The sequence below is a fragment of the Camelus ferus genome, chromosome 14 (assembly GCF_009834535.1).
Source record: "Camelus ferus isolate YT-003-E chromosome 14, BCGSAC_Cfer_1.0, whole genome shotgun sequence".
In the NCBI taxonomy this organism is placed as follows: domain Eukaryota; kingdom Metazoa; phylum Chordata; class Mammalia; order Artiodactyla; family Camelidae; genus Camelus; species Camelus ferus.
Window position 1 is genome coordinate 65,353,491 of NC_045709.1, and position 15,926 is coordinate 65,369,416.

The 15,926-nt window shown below is 36.9% G+C and overlaps 1 protein-coding gene across 3 annotated transcripts in view; it reads left to right on the forward strand.

Annotated features, from left to right (window-relative positions):
• DIAPH3 (diaphanous related formin 3) overlaps window positions 1-15,926 on the forward strand; it is a 472,396-nt gene that overhangs the window by 38,199 nt on the left and 418,271 nt on the right. For 2 of the 3 annotated variants that reach the window (XM_032496900.1, XM_032496901.1), the window contains one exon: window positions 7,573-7,740. The exons of the other annotated variant lie outside the window; for it this stretch is intronic. In XM_032496900.1, coding sequence (XP_032352791.1) covers window positions 7,573-7,740 — 168 coding nt within the window. The remainder of the gene's footprint in view (window positions 1-7,572; window positions 7,741-15,926) is intronic. 3 annotated transcript variants of the gene reach the window in all.

Genomic DNA, 15,926 nt, shown 5'->3' on the forward strand with positions numbered 1-15,926 from the left:
TTCTTGAACATTTCTGTTGCATTTCTCCTTGTTGGTCTCAACTGTGTGTCCTCTAGTCCCTCCCACTGATTCGCTGAAAGCATAAGAACTTGAGTTACTTTCTTTTCCACCACTATTTCAGTTATTAATTCCGTATCTACCTACCAGGGACTCTTAACCTGGGGTCCATGGACCACCAAGGGGTCTGTGGTAGAATTCATAGTATCATTGTATTTAATGGGAAAAGGATAATCTTTTTTATTAACCTTTAAGTGAAATTTAGCATTTAAAAAAAGTATAAATACAGACAAAATGAACAAACAAATGAACAACCAAACACATGCCCAGTAGGATCTGACCTGTGACTTTATCACAGATAATGAAAGGCTGAGATCTCCGCCTTTCCTGATGTGAGCATCTCCACTGGCTGCCCTGCACATGGCCCTTGGCTGTGAATACAGATTGCACGTGGTAACTTATTTTCAAACAATTTAAAGGAATTTTAAGAGCAGAATTATTAAGTGTGTTTCTCACTTAATGACATTAAAATTGTATATAAAATCTAAATGTGAACAGATTACTGTTAAGTAGGTAATTATTTTTTACGGGGAAGGCAGGTACATTTTCTTCTTTTCAAAGAAGCCTTTGGCTAAAGAACTTTTTATAAAATTCACTAATACAGGTTAAGAGTGGGAGAAGCCCTTTTGTAACATTTAGGAACATGGAGGGTAGAAGCAGTAGTTGGTGGGTTGGTGGGAATTGTGACTTGGTGATAAGGTTGTGCCTGTGACTATGGTGGTTAGCTTCTCACATCTGAGTCAATGAACGGCCAGTTTTCCTCCCCACAGTGATGTCTCTTTGTAACAGTGATGTCACTGCATTTTAGCAAAGACTATGGAACAAGGCAGGCATGCTGTTTAGCTGTTAACATGCAGCATCTCCTGTAATTCTCCTATCTCACCAGGTTCCCTGTTTTCTCTTTCTAAAGCCTCTCTAGAGGTTCCGTCTCCACCCCAGAATTAATCATTGGTTTCTATCTGTTACTAATTTACTTAGGATTTCCTTGAGGGCTTTTATAATATTTTACCTTTATTTGTAATTCATTTTCATATTTTCCCCTCTAGTGGTAATCATCTGTGGGATGGCAGTGTATTTTGTGTATTTTATCATCTAATAATTGACTGCTGGCTTTCTGCCAGCTATCGTTCTACAGGCTGAACGCACAACAGTGACTATAATAGTTACCTGTTGCTATGTAACAAATTAAACCAAAACAGCAAACATTTATTATAAACCTCATACTGTTTCTGTGGGTCAGGAGTTTGGAGGTTGCTTAGCTGTGGTTCTGGCTTTGTGTCTCTTGAGGTGGCAGTGAAGACGTTGACTAGAGCTGTCATCATCTGAAGGCTCGACTGGGGCTTCTGGGATGGCTTATGTACATGCCTGTTGACAGGATGCCTCCCAGCTTCTCTAGCTTCTTTAGTCTCCTGCTAGGTCCTCCTGAGTGTCCTCGTGGTCTGGCAGCTGGCATATCCCAGACTGGGTGATCCAAGAGGGAACAAGACAAAAGCTGTAGTATCTCTTGTGACCTCATCTTGGAGTGAGTGGGCCCATGTACTGCTTTACAGTGTCAGCATTTTTACCTGAAGCTGAAAAGTGAGAAGTAGTTCTATTTTCTATTAACCATTCATTGTGATGGGTATTACCATGGAAGTTTTAAGCAGTTTGGTTAGGGTAACACAGAAAGCATGCGGCTGGGCAGGAACCAGAAGTCAGACCCTGGAGCCATGTTTTTAATCAGCAAATTGCTTGTTTAGTAATAAAACAAATTAAGAGGCCAAGCTATTTTAGCTGTTAGGTTTTTTCCTCCTCTTAAATATAAGATAGCATGAAAATGGATAAACTTAAGTGATACATTTTTCTGGATTTCAGATATGCATTCAAATAGAAATGATTCAGTAATTACAATGAACTTCTATTTGCTTAATAATTCTGGATTGCGTGAAAATATCTACTTCCTTCTGGGTTCTAAGGAAGTGTGCTTATGATCATACATAGTTTCTCCAAATGTTCGAATTCTAAGATGACTAATAATTATATATCTTCCTTTCATTTTGAATTAAAAAATATCACTGCTTTGTTAATATTTGAAATGTTGTAACAGTGAAAACTGAGTTTTCACTCTTACAGTGTTATATAATATCTAAACATCCAGATAGAATTTTTTAGAGCTTGTTTTTGGTTTAATTAATTTTTAAAAATATGTCATTACTGATTATCAGTGTGAGATAATACTCAGTAGGGTGCTCATTTAACTTCCCTTGAAGATAAGTGATATTAATTTATAACGGTCGGTATACTCCAGACACAGCTGAAGCCATATTAATTAAGTGTGGTGTACCACCTCCAAATAACATTATAATAGAATTCCGTCGTCTTCTGTGTGTTTAACCAGTTCTTCAACAAAGGCAAATTGAGTACTTCATCTGCTTGGGTTGTGTCTTTAACTCAACTTTAAGAGAATTTCAAGTAAAATTAAGAGTAGCCATGCAAGTGCACATATTGTAAAACATATATACTCTCAGCCAAATTGCCAAATATAAACAACAGTCAACTTACAGTTAGTATGATGGGGCCTTCCATTGTGTTTTTATGTACAATAGTATTTTAAAAGTTTGCTTTTATGTTCTCTTGTGCCTTGCTAAAGTTAAGCAAATTGCATATGTAATTCCATGAAAGAAAAATTAGGTGTGATTTTTTTTTTCCATTTATGAGCGGAGTCTTAGTATCATCCCTTAAAAAAAAAAAGAAGCTTCTTTAGAACATTTAAACTGATTTGATAGTACAGTTCAGTCTCTACCTAGCTTTGTAATAGTGCCCAGATTATTTGGAATCTGTTTGTAGTGCTCCATAGAGCATCACATACCTGGAAATGCTTTTACTTTAAGCCTGAGGTATTCAGCAAACTCAGTTTCATGTTCTAGTATAGGAAGAAGGATTGCATTTATTTTTCTGTTACGTTTCCTTCCTTATATTGTCTTTCATTCCTTTCTAACCAGGGAAAGTAAATAAAAGCATTGTATAGAAATTATGAAAACACTGATCTTTTGCATCTCATTTTACTATTTGTACCTTTGTAGATTTAGAAGTTAGAAGAGGGATGTGCTGATTTTTCCTATCTTGCCTTTAGCTAGCTAGACTAAAGGTCCAGTGCACATTCGTTTTAACACTTGGATAAATTCCAGCCCTCTCCCAGAGATTAGGCGCTAAGCATATGGGGGAAGCATGCTAATTTTGTATTATTATTATATAAATTCTGGTATTGTTTATTGATACAAATGCAGTTCTACGTCTAAAGACATAATGGGTTGAGTTGCTTTTTTTTCTTTATGCCATTTTTGGGCTATATACTATACCACTTTTATGTGTAAAAGTGTTTGGGAGCTTGTTCTTTGTTATTTAAACATGTAATTTCTTCATAGTCAGGATTAAACAAATGCATTCAACCTGATGCCTCATTTCAAGCTCTTAGCACAGTATGTAGATATAGAAGGGGCTCAATAAATATTAGTCAGTTATTTTTATGACTTTTAGAGATTTTAGAGATTTAAAAAAAAAGTTTTGGGTTTTGGTGAAAACTTAAATTTTAACTTCTACCACTGATGGAGGTTGTATATTCCCAAATTAGCTTGTGAATTGCTTAAGCTTACTATTTGCCATTCATTGACATGTTTACATTTGTAATATTGATGTTGCATTAATGATGTTTTGCTTAATTTCACTTCATTATAAGTTTAGCATATTAATTTAGGTTTTTTTTTTTTTTTTTTTTTTTTTTTTTTTTTTTGTGTGTGTGTGTGTGTGGTGAATGAAAAGGAGTCAGCATAGTTTCTACACTCAGGAATTGATATTACCTGTATAGAGGTGATGGCAATGAAGTAGCCATTAAGAAGACAGACAGAGGAACCAGCCCCACTTGTTAAAATAACTGTTAAGTGTTTCCTAATTTTTAAAAATGAGTATCAAGAATTGGAGTACTGATGTACACAGGTGCATAACTTCTGGAAATATATTTATGAGATAATTTTATGTTTCTGGGTTATTTCAAAGTTGGGAATGTGTATGTTGGTGGGTTAGGTATCCCTCTTTGCTGCTATGATACACTGTATACTTCTTGCAACATTTTGTACATAGCTATATTATTACTTGTTTACGTCCTTTTCCCCCTCCACTTACTTGTTAGTTATTTAAGTTGTTTCCCTTCTAAAGAGCTCATATATCTTTGTATATCCAGCTTCTGATAGAGTAACCTCTCCATTGCTCTTTTTTTTTTTTTTTTTTTTGTACATTTGGAATTCCATGTCTATCAATTCTCCTGCCTGAAAAACTTCTTTTGACACTTTTTGTAATACAGGTCTGCTGGGGACATTCTCTCAGCTTTTGCCTGTCTGAAAATGTCTTTATTTTGCTTCTATTTATGAAAAATATTTTCACTGGACATAGAATTCTAGTATGTTTTTCTTTTTCCCCTCCAGTACCTCAGAGATGCCATTCTGTTGTTTTTTACTGCCATTGTTTCTGAAGAGAAATCATCATTTGTATCATTTTTGTTCTGTATATAATGTCTTCTTTTCTCTGGCTGTACTTTTATGGTTTGCCCTTTATTTTAAATTTTCAGCAGTTTGACTATGGGGTTCCTAAGTGTGAGTTTTTATTTTATTTTTTGTATTCTTTCTGGAGTTTGCTAAGCTTCTTGGATCTGTGAATTGATGTATTTTTTTTTAATCAGTTACCTCAGTCATTATCTCCTGACCAATGTCTTTTGTACTACTCTCTCTCTCCTGCTTCTGGGCCCCAATTATACTTGTGTTACAACATTTCATATTGTTTCATAGATCTTGGTTGCTCTGTTTTTTTTTTTTTTTTCCCTGTTCCCATTTTTAAAAATTTTGCTTCAGTTTGGATACTTTCTATTGATCTGTGTTTAGGTACACCAGTTCTTTCCTCAGCACTGTCCAGATTCTGTTAAGCCCATCTAATGAATTCTTCATTTTTGACACATTTTTCATTCTAACAGATTTGTTTTTAAATAGTATCCATGATTTGCTGCTGAAATTCCCCATCTCTCATGCATGGTGGCCACTCTTTTCATTATATCTTTTAGCATATTTTTATAAATCTTATTTTAAATAGTCTGTCTAGTAATTCCACCATCTAGGCCATCTCTCGGTCACTTTTGACTGTGGGTCACATTTCTTGATCCTTTGGGCGTCTGTATGGTGGACATTTTATTTAAGTACAGTAGAAATTATATAATTGCTTCTGAGAAAGGGCATGCTCTTCTCTCAGGGTGCTGGAATGGGGGCTGAGTCAATGTGATCTCCGGTCGAGCTGGATTTGGGCTTCCTGCTGGTTTAGTTTTGTTCAGCTCGTCTGTGGCCTCACGTATTTGGAGGGCTTGGGATCTGAGTGCTCATGAGATTCTGATAGTCTGCTTTTTGACATTACAGCTGAACTCTAGCTTTGAAAACCATGGAATATCTCATCCTGCTTCAAAGTCCGGATGCCCATTTTCAGAGTTACTGTAGCATTCTCTTTTTGTTTTCAGCTCCACTGCTGGCTCTCTGTTTCTTTAGGAAATCTCTCTCTGACCTGGTATCCTGCCCCAAGCCTTCAGTTGGCAGATGTCATGTGCTCTCTGAAGGCCTGGAATGCATCTCTGGGATTTCTCCCAGGTCTCCTCTGTCTGGTCCAGAGCCTTCAGAGGGCAGTTGTTTTGCAAGGGGAGAGACCTCCCATGCCTCAGGGAGCATCTCGCTCAGCTTTCCTGCCCTGCCGCCAGCCGTTGGCATCCTACCCCATGCAGCTGGTGAGGACTGGAGGGAAAGAGCCGGTAGAGGGGTGCAGACTTGCTCCATGGCTGGGGCTCCAGGGCTGAGGGCCTTGGACTTCTAACCTCTCATGTCAGCCCCCATGCGGCTGTCAGTCGTTCATTTAAAAACTTGGCTGGTTTTTCTTTATCTTTGTTTGATTTAATTCTTTGTCTCCAGCTGTTTGTCAGGGGGAAGGAACAGTCTATCACTGCCCAGCATTTAGTTCGTACAGGTTTCATTGTATCCTCAGCTTCCTAATGGGTCAAGAACGATAGCAAGTACAATTTTGTAGGTTATCTGGCTTCTGGTTGTTAGGAGAACAGTGGTGTTTTGCGACTACTATGTAATCCTGCCTGAAGCTGTCCTATTCTTAGTACTTTAATGTTAAGTTCATGTTGGATGGATGATATGTGAATACAGTACATGGTATTTTTCCTAGGGATTATCTTCATAGTGAATTTAAAGACCTACTTTGAAGGAGAAGCATTATTATCTTTGCATCTCACTATTTGAAAAAAGAAATTCCAATTTCTTTAGTGAAGTGAGTAATCAATACTGTGACTTAATTGTCTTTTTAAATTGAGAATTTTAAGTGTCATATTTCTTGAATGGGCTCTAATAGCGCTGTCCAAAAGAAACTTCTGTCGTGATAGAAAAGTTCTGTATGTGCTTTGGTCAGTATGGGAGCTACCAGCCTCAGGTGGCTCCTGAGCATCTGGTATGTGGCTAGGGCGACTGAGGAACTGAATTTTAAAATTTAATTTGCATTTAAATAACCACACGTAGCTCGTGGCTGCACAATGAGTAGTAACAGGTCTCTGCACCACATATAGGTTTGGCGAAAACCACAGCTTAATGTGCACAGTTATGCTGAACTGTTCACAGAATTATTGTGCTTCTAAAGTACACTTCTCTTTTTGACACCCACTTTAACACCTTTTGCTGGCTGCCACTTGAAACATTGTATATGTCTGGGTTCTCTGTGAGGAATAGAGCTTGAGAAATTCAAGCAATTTTCCATGAATGAACAATTAGCTTTGTAAACTAATCCCTATACATTTTTTAAGTATCTGAGGACTCTTTGATGATAATAGGTTACAGAAGAAATCTCATTACAACAAAACTCCAGTTTTATTTCCTGAGGCTTTAGCCCCCTCTGTAGTTGTTCATGAAGTTCAAATACAGACCAGCCTAAGTAAAGAAATGTCTGTGGTGTCTATCAGGCCAACGAACTGTGAATATGTAAGTAAAATTCAATTCTTAAAATACCTAAATCAGATGTGTCCCCCTGCCCTCCTTGAGCTTCGTATGTACTATGAAAGGGACACTGGACAAGAGGACTGGGGAGCAGGACACTGAGTACCAGTTTGATAGCCAGTCACTAAATTAGATAAGTTACCTTTGTAAAACTGCTTAATTTGCTAATCTGTAAAGCAAAGGTCACTCATTATTAGAATCTTAATTCTAATAATCTTAAGATTAGAAGGAATCTTTTGAGGTTGTCTGTCTCTTCTGTTTTTAGACTGGATGTTTACTGAAAACTCCTCACTTATTTTTCTATTTATTATTTCTTTTAATTTTAAAGACTAAATGCTGAATTAAATGCTTCCTGATGATATCACAGTGATGATGTGATTGACTGTACTTTTTCACTTTGGGAATTAGATAAATGTTAAAGAAGGGAATACTGACATAAGCACTATTTTGTCTTTCTTTGTAGTTGGACAAATTTGCCAGCATAAAAATTGCAGGGAGCAGGAAAGAAAGACCTCCACTTTCTCACCTGAAGACTGCATTTGCAAGCAATGATTGCTCTTCAGAAATGAGTGAAAACGTTCCAAAGCCACTATCAGAGAATGAACTCTTAGAGCTTTTTGAAAAGATGATGGTAAGAATTTTGACTTCTTATAAAATATTTGATGTAGAAGCCTTAACTCTGGCTCATGTTAATGGAACTAAACGTATCTGGAACTCAGATTCCATAGGGTGATTTCTGGTGTCATTAAGATAGTACTTTAGGCATAGGGAGCTTTAGGGTTACAAAAATAAGAATCTGAAGAGAAGTGTCACACCAGTTGTTTGATACAGAAATAAATAAAAACATAAATTCTCTAAAGTATCAAATGATGCATTTCTGTCTCGAATGGATTATCTAAGTGGTCTATGTTGGTTTCATTTTTAGAATCATGGTCACAGTGCCCTAGTGTGCATTGTTAAGTGTGCTGATTTTTGGACCTTGTTCGATTCCTTTCTTAGTTCTAAGGATAACCAGGTTCGCATAGTCCTGCAACAGTTAAATCTGCAGGCATTTGAACTCATTCACTTTGGGGTGCCTTTTTAACTCTGATCACTACAAGTTATAATGTCAGTCTAGAAGAAAGAGAATGCAACCTTTCATTTCTGCTAGCCTTTGCATCTGTTACTGAGACTTAGTTAGCTAAGGTAGATTTCTTCAAGACTACCTTTGAGGACTCAAGATAATAAATGCCCTATCCCCCTCCATTCTATGCATCGTATGTGGAACCACTCACCTAAATTATCTACGAGATTCTGGAACGGTACTTTTTTGGTTCACTTGTCACTACCTTGTTAAGAAAATTTGTTCTTTTGGATCATAATTGCTGGGGTCATCTGAGTAAGTAGAGCGAACAGGTCACTGATGTTAGACGTTTACAGAGGTTTCACACAAGCCGTTGAAGTACAAGTACCTGGGCAGTACGGAACATAGTTGATGGTATTCCGCTTTGCACATGATTACTTAAGAGATGCTTTTCTGTCAGTCTTACCCTTCTCCAAGCTAAGAGTATCGATTTTAATGGTATGAACAGGGCAGATGGAGATTGGCATTTTTTAAGTGTTTACAGGATACATATTTAAGAACTGGGCGACATCACTTGTTAAATCTTAAACGGGTCTCCCTGTTGGCAGAAGATCCTTTGCAGTCAAACTCACTTTACTCAGCAGAAGTAAAATGAAGTGTTGCTTTCTTAGGGCTGACCAATTTGCTAATGAATGAGTTTCTCACAACTAAGTGCTTTTAAAAAATAAGGAATAGGTTCCTTTTTTTCCTCCTCTCTTGATCCCTTGGCCATATCACAATACATTGTAGGAAAAACCCACTGGAAGTTCTGAAGCTGAGAAGGGCCTTTTTCCTTTTTTAAATGTGGACTAGTGATATTTCTTGGCTTGTCCGGCAGGGTACCACATCTTTGACAAACTTAAACCTGTTTCTGTGTCTGGGGAGGATGCTAGGTTTAGATAGGTTTTATTTTTGGCTTGGCACCTCTCTGTACTATTTTTAGTAATGATTCTTTTGAGGAAGCAGTATTGAATAATCTACCATTTTCATCTTTTGGCATTTACCTTAATGAGGTTTTATTTAAAAGTTGCGTATAGATTTTTTGTTTTGGCATGGTACAATTTAAAAATCTTATTTAACACTTTCAAAGGCACTCAGACTGTTTTTACATGAAGTAAGAACTTTGTTTTGAAGAACATCTCTTTTCCCTCCTCAAGACGGTCCTTTGAAAGACAGTGTGCTGACTTGATTACTTAATGAGTGCGAAGTACAGTGTAATCCTTTGGCATTTCTACTCATTTCACTTTTATTTAGGAAATTGATTTAGTTGGTCTCTGGGTAATGGTTTCAGTGCCCTTGTTTAAAGTCATGATGAATTTTTAGTTATGCTCCTTCTATGGGGCTTTTTTTCCCTGTTTGTCTTTTGGTTAAAGCAGAATTTTTACCTGAAAGCTCATCTTGGTTTCTCTGTGGATCTTAGACATGTGAAAGAGTTGTCTGAGCATCGTTGTATATACAGCTCTGATTTCTGGGTCTCAGATTTCAGTGGTTGCTCTTGAACTCACAGTAGATCTATGGAGCTGGTTTTTTGACCGAGGTCAACGTGGTAGGCACAGGTTGAAACTGACTTGTCTTTTCTAGCCATTTAAACCAACCCTTTCACCTTATTTTTTCCTATCCCTGGATAAAATTCAGTGCAGGTCCCAGAGTTTTCCTTTTGCTTTCAGATAACGAGATTCGTAATTTAAATAAGTTAACATTCACCCAGAGAAAGCCTCTCCCTTTCCCCCATTCAAGGTTGCTCCACTTGGAGCCTCCAGTGCGGGCTGTGGTTGGGGCAGTGGTCTCCCCATGCTGCGTTTCTCTTCTTTCCTGCTCTCCAGACTGAATCTGTCTCCTCCAGGATGAGGTTGGAGGTGAGGGGAGGAGGAACAGGAATACTTTCCTGGTCAAGGGTATTTAAAATCTGGCACTCTTGCCATGGGGTGTTGTATTAGTCTTTTATTGCTGCTGTAACAAATTATACAGATTTGATGGCTTAAAACCACACCAGTGTATTGTCTCATAGTTCTGTAGGCTGAAGTCCAGGACGACTAAGCTGGTTTCTCTAGGATGACGTGGCAGAAATCAGTGTCAGCTGGCTGGGATCTTAGCAGAGGCTTTGGGAAAACTCCTTTTCTGAGTTCATATGGTTGGCAGGATCCAGTTGCCTGCTGTTTTAGGACTGAGGCCCCAGTTTTCTTGCTGACTGTCATCTGGAGGTTGCCTTAGCTTTGAGAGGCTTCTTCCATGTCCTTCACTGGGGCCCCTACATCTCTGATTAGCAAATCCATCTCCCTCTTACAGTCTCTGTGAATTCCCCTTCTGTGGCATCTCTTGCCTCCATCTCAAGAAAGTTCTCTGCTTTTATTTCTTTTTAATTTTTTTTAATTTAACAATTGAAGTATAATTGATTTACAATGTTGTGTTAGTATACTAAGTGTACAGCAAAGTGATTCAGTTACACACACACACACACACACACACACACATATATTCTTTCTCTGATTCTTTTCCATTATAGGTTTTTACAAGATACTGAATATATTTCCCTGTGCTATATAGTAGGTCCTTGTTGTTTATCTATTTTACATATAGTAATGTGTATGTGTTAATCCCAAACTCCTAATTTATCCCTTCTCTGCAACCCTTTCCTCCTTGGTAACCATAGTTTGTTTTCTGTGATAGTGAGTCTATTTCCAGTTTGTAAATAAACTCTTTTTTAATCTTTCTTTTTAGATTCCACATATAAGTGGTATCACATGATATTTGTCTTTCTCTGTCTGACTTACTTCACTTAGTATGATAATCTCTGGGTCCATCCATGTTGCTGCAAATGGCATTCTTTCATTCTTTTTTATGGCTGAGTAATATTCCATTGTGTATGTATACCACTTTTTGTATCCATTCATCAGTCAATGGACATTTATACTGCTTCCATGTCTTGGCTCTTGTAAACGGTGCTGCTGTGAACATTGGAGTGCATGTATCTTTTTGAATTATTGTTTTCTTCAGATATATGCCCAGGAGTGTGATTGCTGGATCATACGGTAAGTCTATTTTTAGTTTTATAAGGATCCTCAATACTGTTTTCTGTAGTGGCTACACCAATTTACATTCCCACCAATAGTGTAGGAGGGTTCCTTTTTCTCCATACCCTCTCCAGCATTTATTATTTGTAGACTTAAATGATGACCATTCTGACTGATGTGAGGTGGTACCTCATTGTAGTTTTGATTTGCATTTCTCTAATAATTAGTGATATTGAGCATCTTTTCATGTGCCTGTTGGCCATCTATATGTCTTCTTTGGAGAAATGTCTGTCTAGGTCTTCTGCTTCTTTTTTGATTGAATTCCTTGTTTTTTTGATATTACATTGTACAAGCTATTTGTATATTTTGGAAGTTAATGCTTATTGTCACATAGTCTGTAAATATTTTCTCCCAGTCCATAGGTTGTCTTTTTGTTTATCTTTTCCTTTGCTGTGCAAAAGCTAATTAGTTTAATTAGGTCCCATTTGTTTATTTTTGCTTTTATTTCCATTACTCTAGGAGATGAATCAAAAAACATATTGCTGAAATTTATGTCAAAGAGAGTTCTGCCTATATTTTTCCTCTAAGAGTTTTATAGTATCCAGTATTACATTTAGGTCCTTAATCTATCTTGAGTTTATTTTTGTATATGGTGTTAGAGAATATTCTAATTTCATTCTTTTAAATGTAGCTGTCCAGGGTTCCCAGGATCACTTATTGAAGAGACTTTTTCTCCATTGTCTATTCTTGCCCCCTGTCATAGATTAATTGACCATAAATGCATTGGTTTATTTCTCGGCTTTCTATACTATTCCATTGATCTATGTAGCTGTTTCTGTGCCAGTGCCATACTATTTTGATAACTGTAGCTTTGTAGTATAGTATGAAGTCAAGGAGCATGATTCCTCAAGCTCTGTTCTTCTTTTTCCAGATTGTTTTGGCTATTCGGAGTCTTTTGTGTTTCCAACAAATTAAAGTTTTTTTTTGTTTAAGTTCTGTGAAAAATGCTATTGGTAATTTGATAGAGGTTACATTGAATCTGTATAATGCCTTGTATAGTATGGCCATTTTAACAATATTGATTCTTCCAATCTAAGAACATGGTATATCTTTCCATCTGTTTATTTTTCAACTTCTTTCATCATTGTCTTATAGTTTTCAGAGTACAGGTCTTTTGTCTCTGTAGGTAGGTTTACTCCTAGGTATTTTGTTCTTTTTGATGTGATGGTAAATGGGATTGCTTCCTTAATTTCTCTTTCTGATATTTTGTTGTTAGTGTATAGAAATGCAACAGATTTCTATATATTAATTTTGTATCCTGCTTCTGAACCAGATTCATTGATGAACTCTAGTGGTTTTCTGGTAACATCTTTAGGATTTTCTGTGTATAGTATCCCTGTCATCTGCAATCAGTGGCAGTTTTACTTCTTTTCCAACTTGGATTCCTTTTATTTCTTTTTATTCTCTGGAACTTCTTTGTTTTTAAGGGCTCATGTATTGGACTCACCTAGAAAATCCAAACTAATTTCCCTGTTTTAAATTTTGTAACCTTAACTACGTCAGCGTAGTCCCATTTGCCATGTTATATAATGTATTTATGAGATAAGGGGTTAGGGCATGGATATCTTTGGGGGACCATTTTGCTTGCCAGAGGTGTAGGAGGTGACAAATTTCAATTCCTTGCTTTTGTGATATTTCCAGGCCTCCCTTCTCCCAATCTCACCTGTAATTCCCTTGTCACTGGTGATGTCTCTTTTGGCCGCCTACCCCAGTCTTCCATGAACCCATTCCTTGGCTGGGGTCATCTTTGGGGTCACCTCTTGGACCCGGCCTGCTTCTTCCCTGGGATTCACGTAGAGTCCATGGGAAGCTGGTGTGTCCTTTGCCCCGGCTCCTGTCCTTTATCTTGCTCCATTCAGAGCCTGTCTTCCACAATGAATAGTTTCCTCCAGCCCCTTCTACCAATAGCTTTTCATTTTTGCCATTGTTTTATTCTAGATATTTCCCCCGCTAACTGTAGGTGGCTTTCCAGTCATCAGATCCTGGTCAGAACACAGCTGACCATTCCCTCTTGTCTGCATTTCTCTTTTTCCTTTGGGTACCATGACACTTTTTCCTTTCCCTGATTTTCCTCCTCTCTAGCCAGTTCTTACCAGTTTACTTTCCATGTTTCCTCTTTTTTCTTGACTTATTTCCTCTGATTGTTGCCTCTGTCTCTCTTGTCTTTTCTTTATCTACACACTCCTGGGGATTGGAGCCCTTTCATAGAATGGGCTGCATGGATTTAATCTAGTGGTGAGACAAATCAAAATAATAAATAAAGGATCAATTTCACAATAGAATATCCCGTGTATTCTGACATCCTGCTGTGTCTTCTGCAGAGCAGCTACCGTTTGAGCTCTCTAAAAGATGCTAAACCTCAACAAACCAGAAACGGCACTCATTTCCTTCTTTTCCCTCAGTTTTATTGAGATACAATTGATATTTAACATTGTGTAAATTATAAGATGTGGTGATTTGATAGACAGATATTTTAAAAATGATTGCCACAATAAGGTTAGTTAACACATCTATCACCTCATATAAGAGTTCTCACGGTGAGAACTTTAAGATTTACTCTCTTTGCAGCTTTCAAGTATACAATACAGTATTTAACCAGAGTCATCATACTATACATTACATCCCAAGAATTTATTCATCTTATAACTGCAAATCTGTACCTGCTGACTGCCTTCATGCACTTTCCCCACCCCCTGTCCCTGGCCACCACCAATCTACCCTGTTTCTATGGGTTTGGTATTTTTAGATTATACATGTGAGTGATACCATGCAGCATTTGTCCTTCTCTGCCCCACTTACTTCACTTATCACAATGACTTCACGGTCCATCCATGTTGTCCCAAATGGTGGGATTTCCTTTTCTGTTGCTGAGTAGTATTCCATTCTGTGTATATATACACCACAGTTTTTTTTTTTTTTTTTTTACCCATTTATTTCTTAAAAGACACTTAGGTTGTTTCTATGTCTTGGCTATTATAAATAATGCTGCAGTGAACAACAGGCTGCAGATACCTCTTTGAGATACCACTTTCATTTCCTTTTGATATATACCTAAAAGTACAATTGCTGGATCATATGGGAGTTCTATTTTTAATTTTTTGAGGAATCTCCTTACTATTTTCCATAGTGGTTGTAACAATTTACATTTCACCAGCAGTGCACAAAGGTTCTTCTTCTTTTTTTTTTAACATCCTCCTTACCACTTGATACCTCTTTGATAACAGCCATTCTTACTGATATGAGGTGATACATCATTGTGGTTTTGAGTTTCATTTCCTTGATGATGAATGATGTTGAGTCCTTTTCATGTACCTATTGGCCGCTTGTTTAACCTTTTTTGGAAAAATGTTTATTCAGCTCTTCCTATTTTTAATTAGAATTTGTTTCTTTGATTTTGAGTTGTAGGAGTTCCTTATATATTTTGGATATTAACCCGTATCATGTACGTGGTTTGAGGATATTTTCTTCCATTCCATAAGTTGCCCTTTCATTTTGTTGATGGTTTCTTTTGCTGTGCAGAAGCTGTTTAATTTGATGAAATCCTTCATGTTTAATTTTGCTTTTCTTGCTTGTGCTTTTGGAGTCATGTTAAAAAAAATCATTGCCAAAACCAATGTGAAGGAGCTTTTCCTCTATGTTTTCTTTTAGGAATTTTAGAGTTTTAGGTCTTATATTTAAGTCTTTAATCCATTTTAAGTTAATTTTTGTGAGTGGTATAAGGTAGGGGTCCAGTTTTATGTTTGCTTGTTTTGCATGTGCTTACCCAGTTTTCTCAACACTGTGTATTGAGGAGACTGTCTTTTCATCTTGAGTATTGTTGGCTTCCATTTCACATATTAGTTGACCAAATATGCATGGGTTTATTTTTGGACTTTTGATTCTATTCCATTGTTCTATGTTTGTTTTTATGCCAGTACCATATTGTTTTGATTACTGTAGCTTTGTAATAGAGTTTGAAATTAACAAGTGTGATGCCTCCAGCTGTGTTCTTCCTTTTCAGGATTGCTTTGGTTATTCATGGTCTCTGTTGGTTCTGTACAAATTATAGGATTGTTTTCCTATTTCTATAAAAATGCTTTTGGAATCTTGTTAGGGGTTGCATGAAATATATAGATGGCTTTGAGTAGGATGGACATTTTAACAGTACTACTTCCTCCAACCCATGAATACAGGACATTGTTCCATTTATTTGTGTCCCTTGCAATTTTTTTCATCAGTGACTTACATTGTTCACTGTATAGATATTTCACGTCTCAGAGCTGCTTGTGTGTAAGTCCCTTGTGAAATTGATCCTTTATTTATTATTTTGATTTGTCTCACCACTAGATTAAATTCATGCAGCATCATCTAACTGGTTTATCACCCCAAATAACTGCCTGTTCAATTAAGTGCTTCTTTCTAATTTTTAAGGTTTCTAAGATAATACATTTTTTTCACCTTCAATTCTGTATAAGTGGAAATTAGTTTTAATTGTCAGTTTGCCAAATAATAGGAAAACATTAATTGATAGGAAGAGAGATTTCATGCATTTATACCTTTTTTTTGTTTGTTTTTTCACTTCCACTATCTGTCGAGAGAATGAAATCTGGAAGAAAGGTCATCTACCAGGATGTGATCACTAACAGGCATTAAACGAGTGCCAAT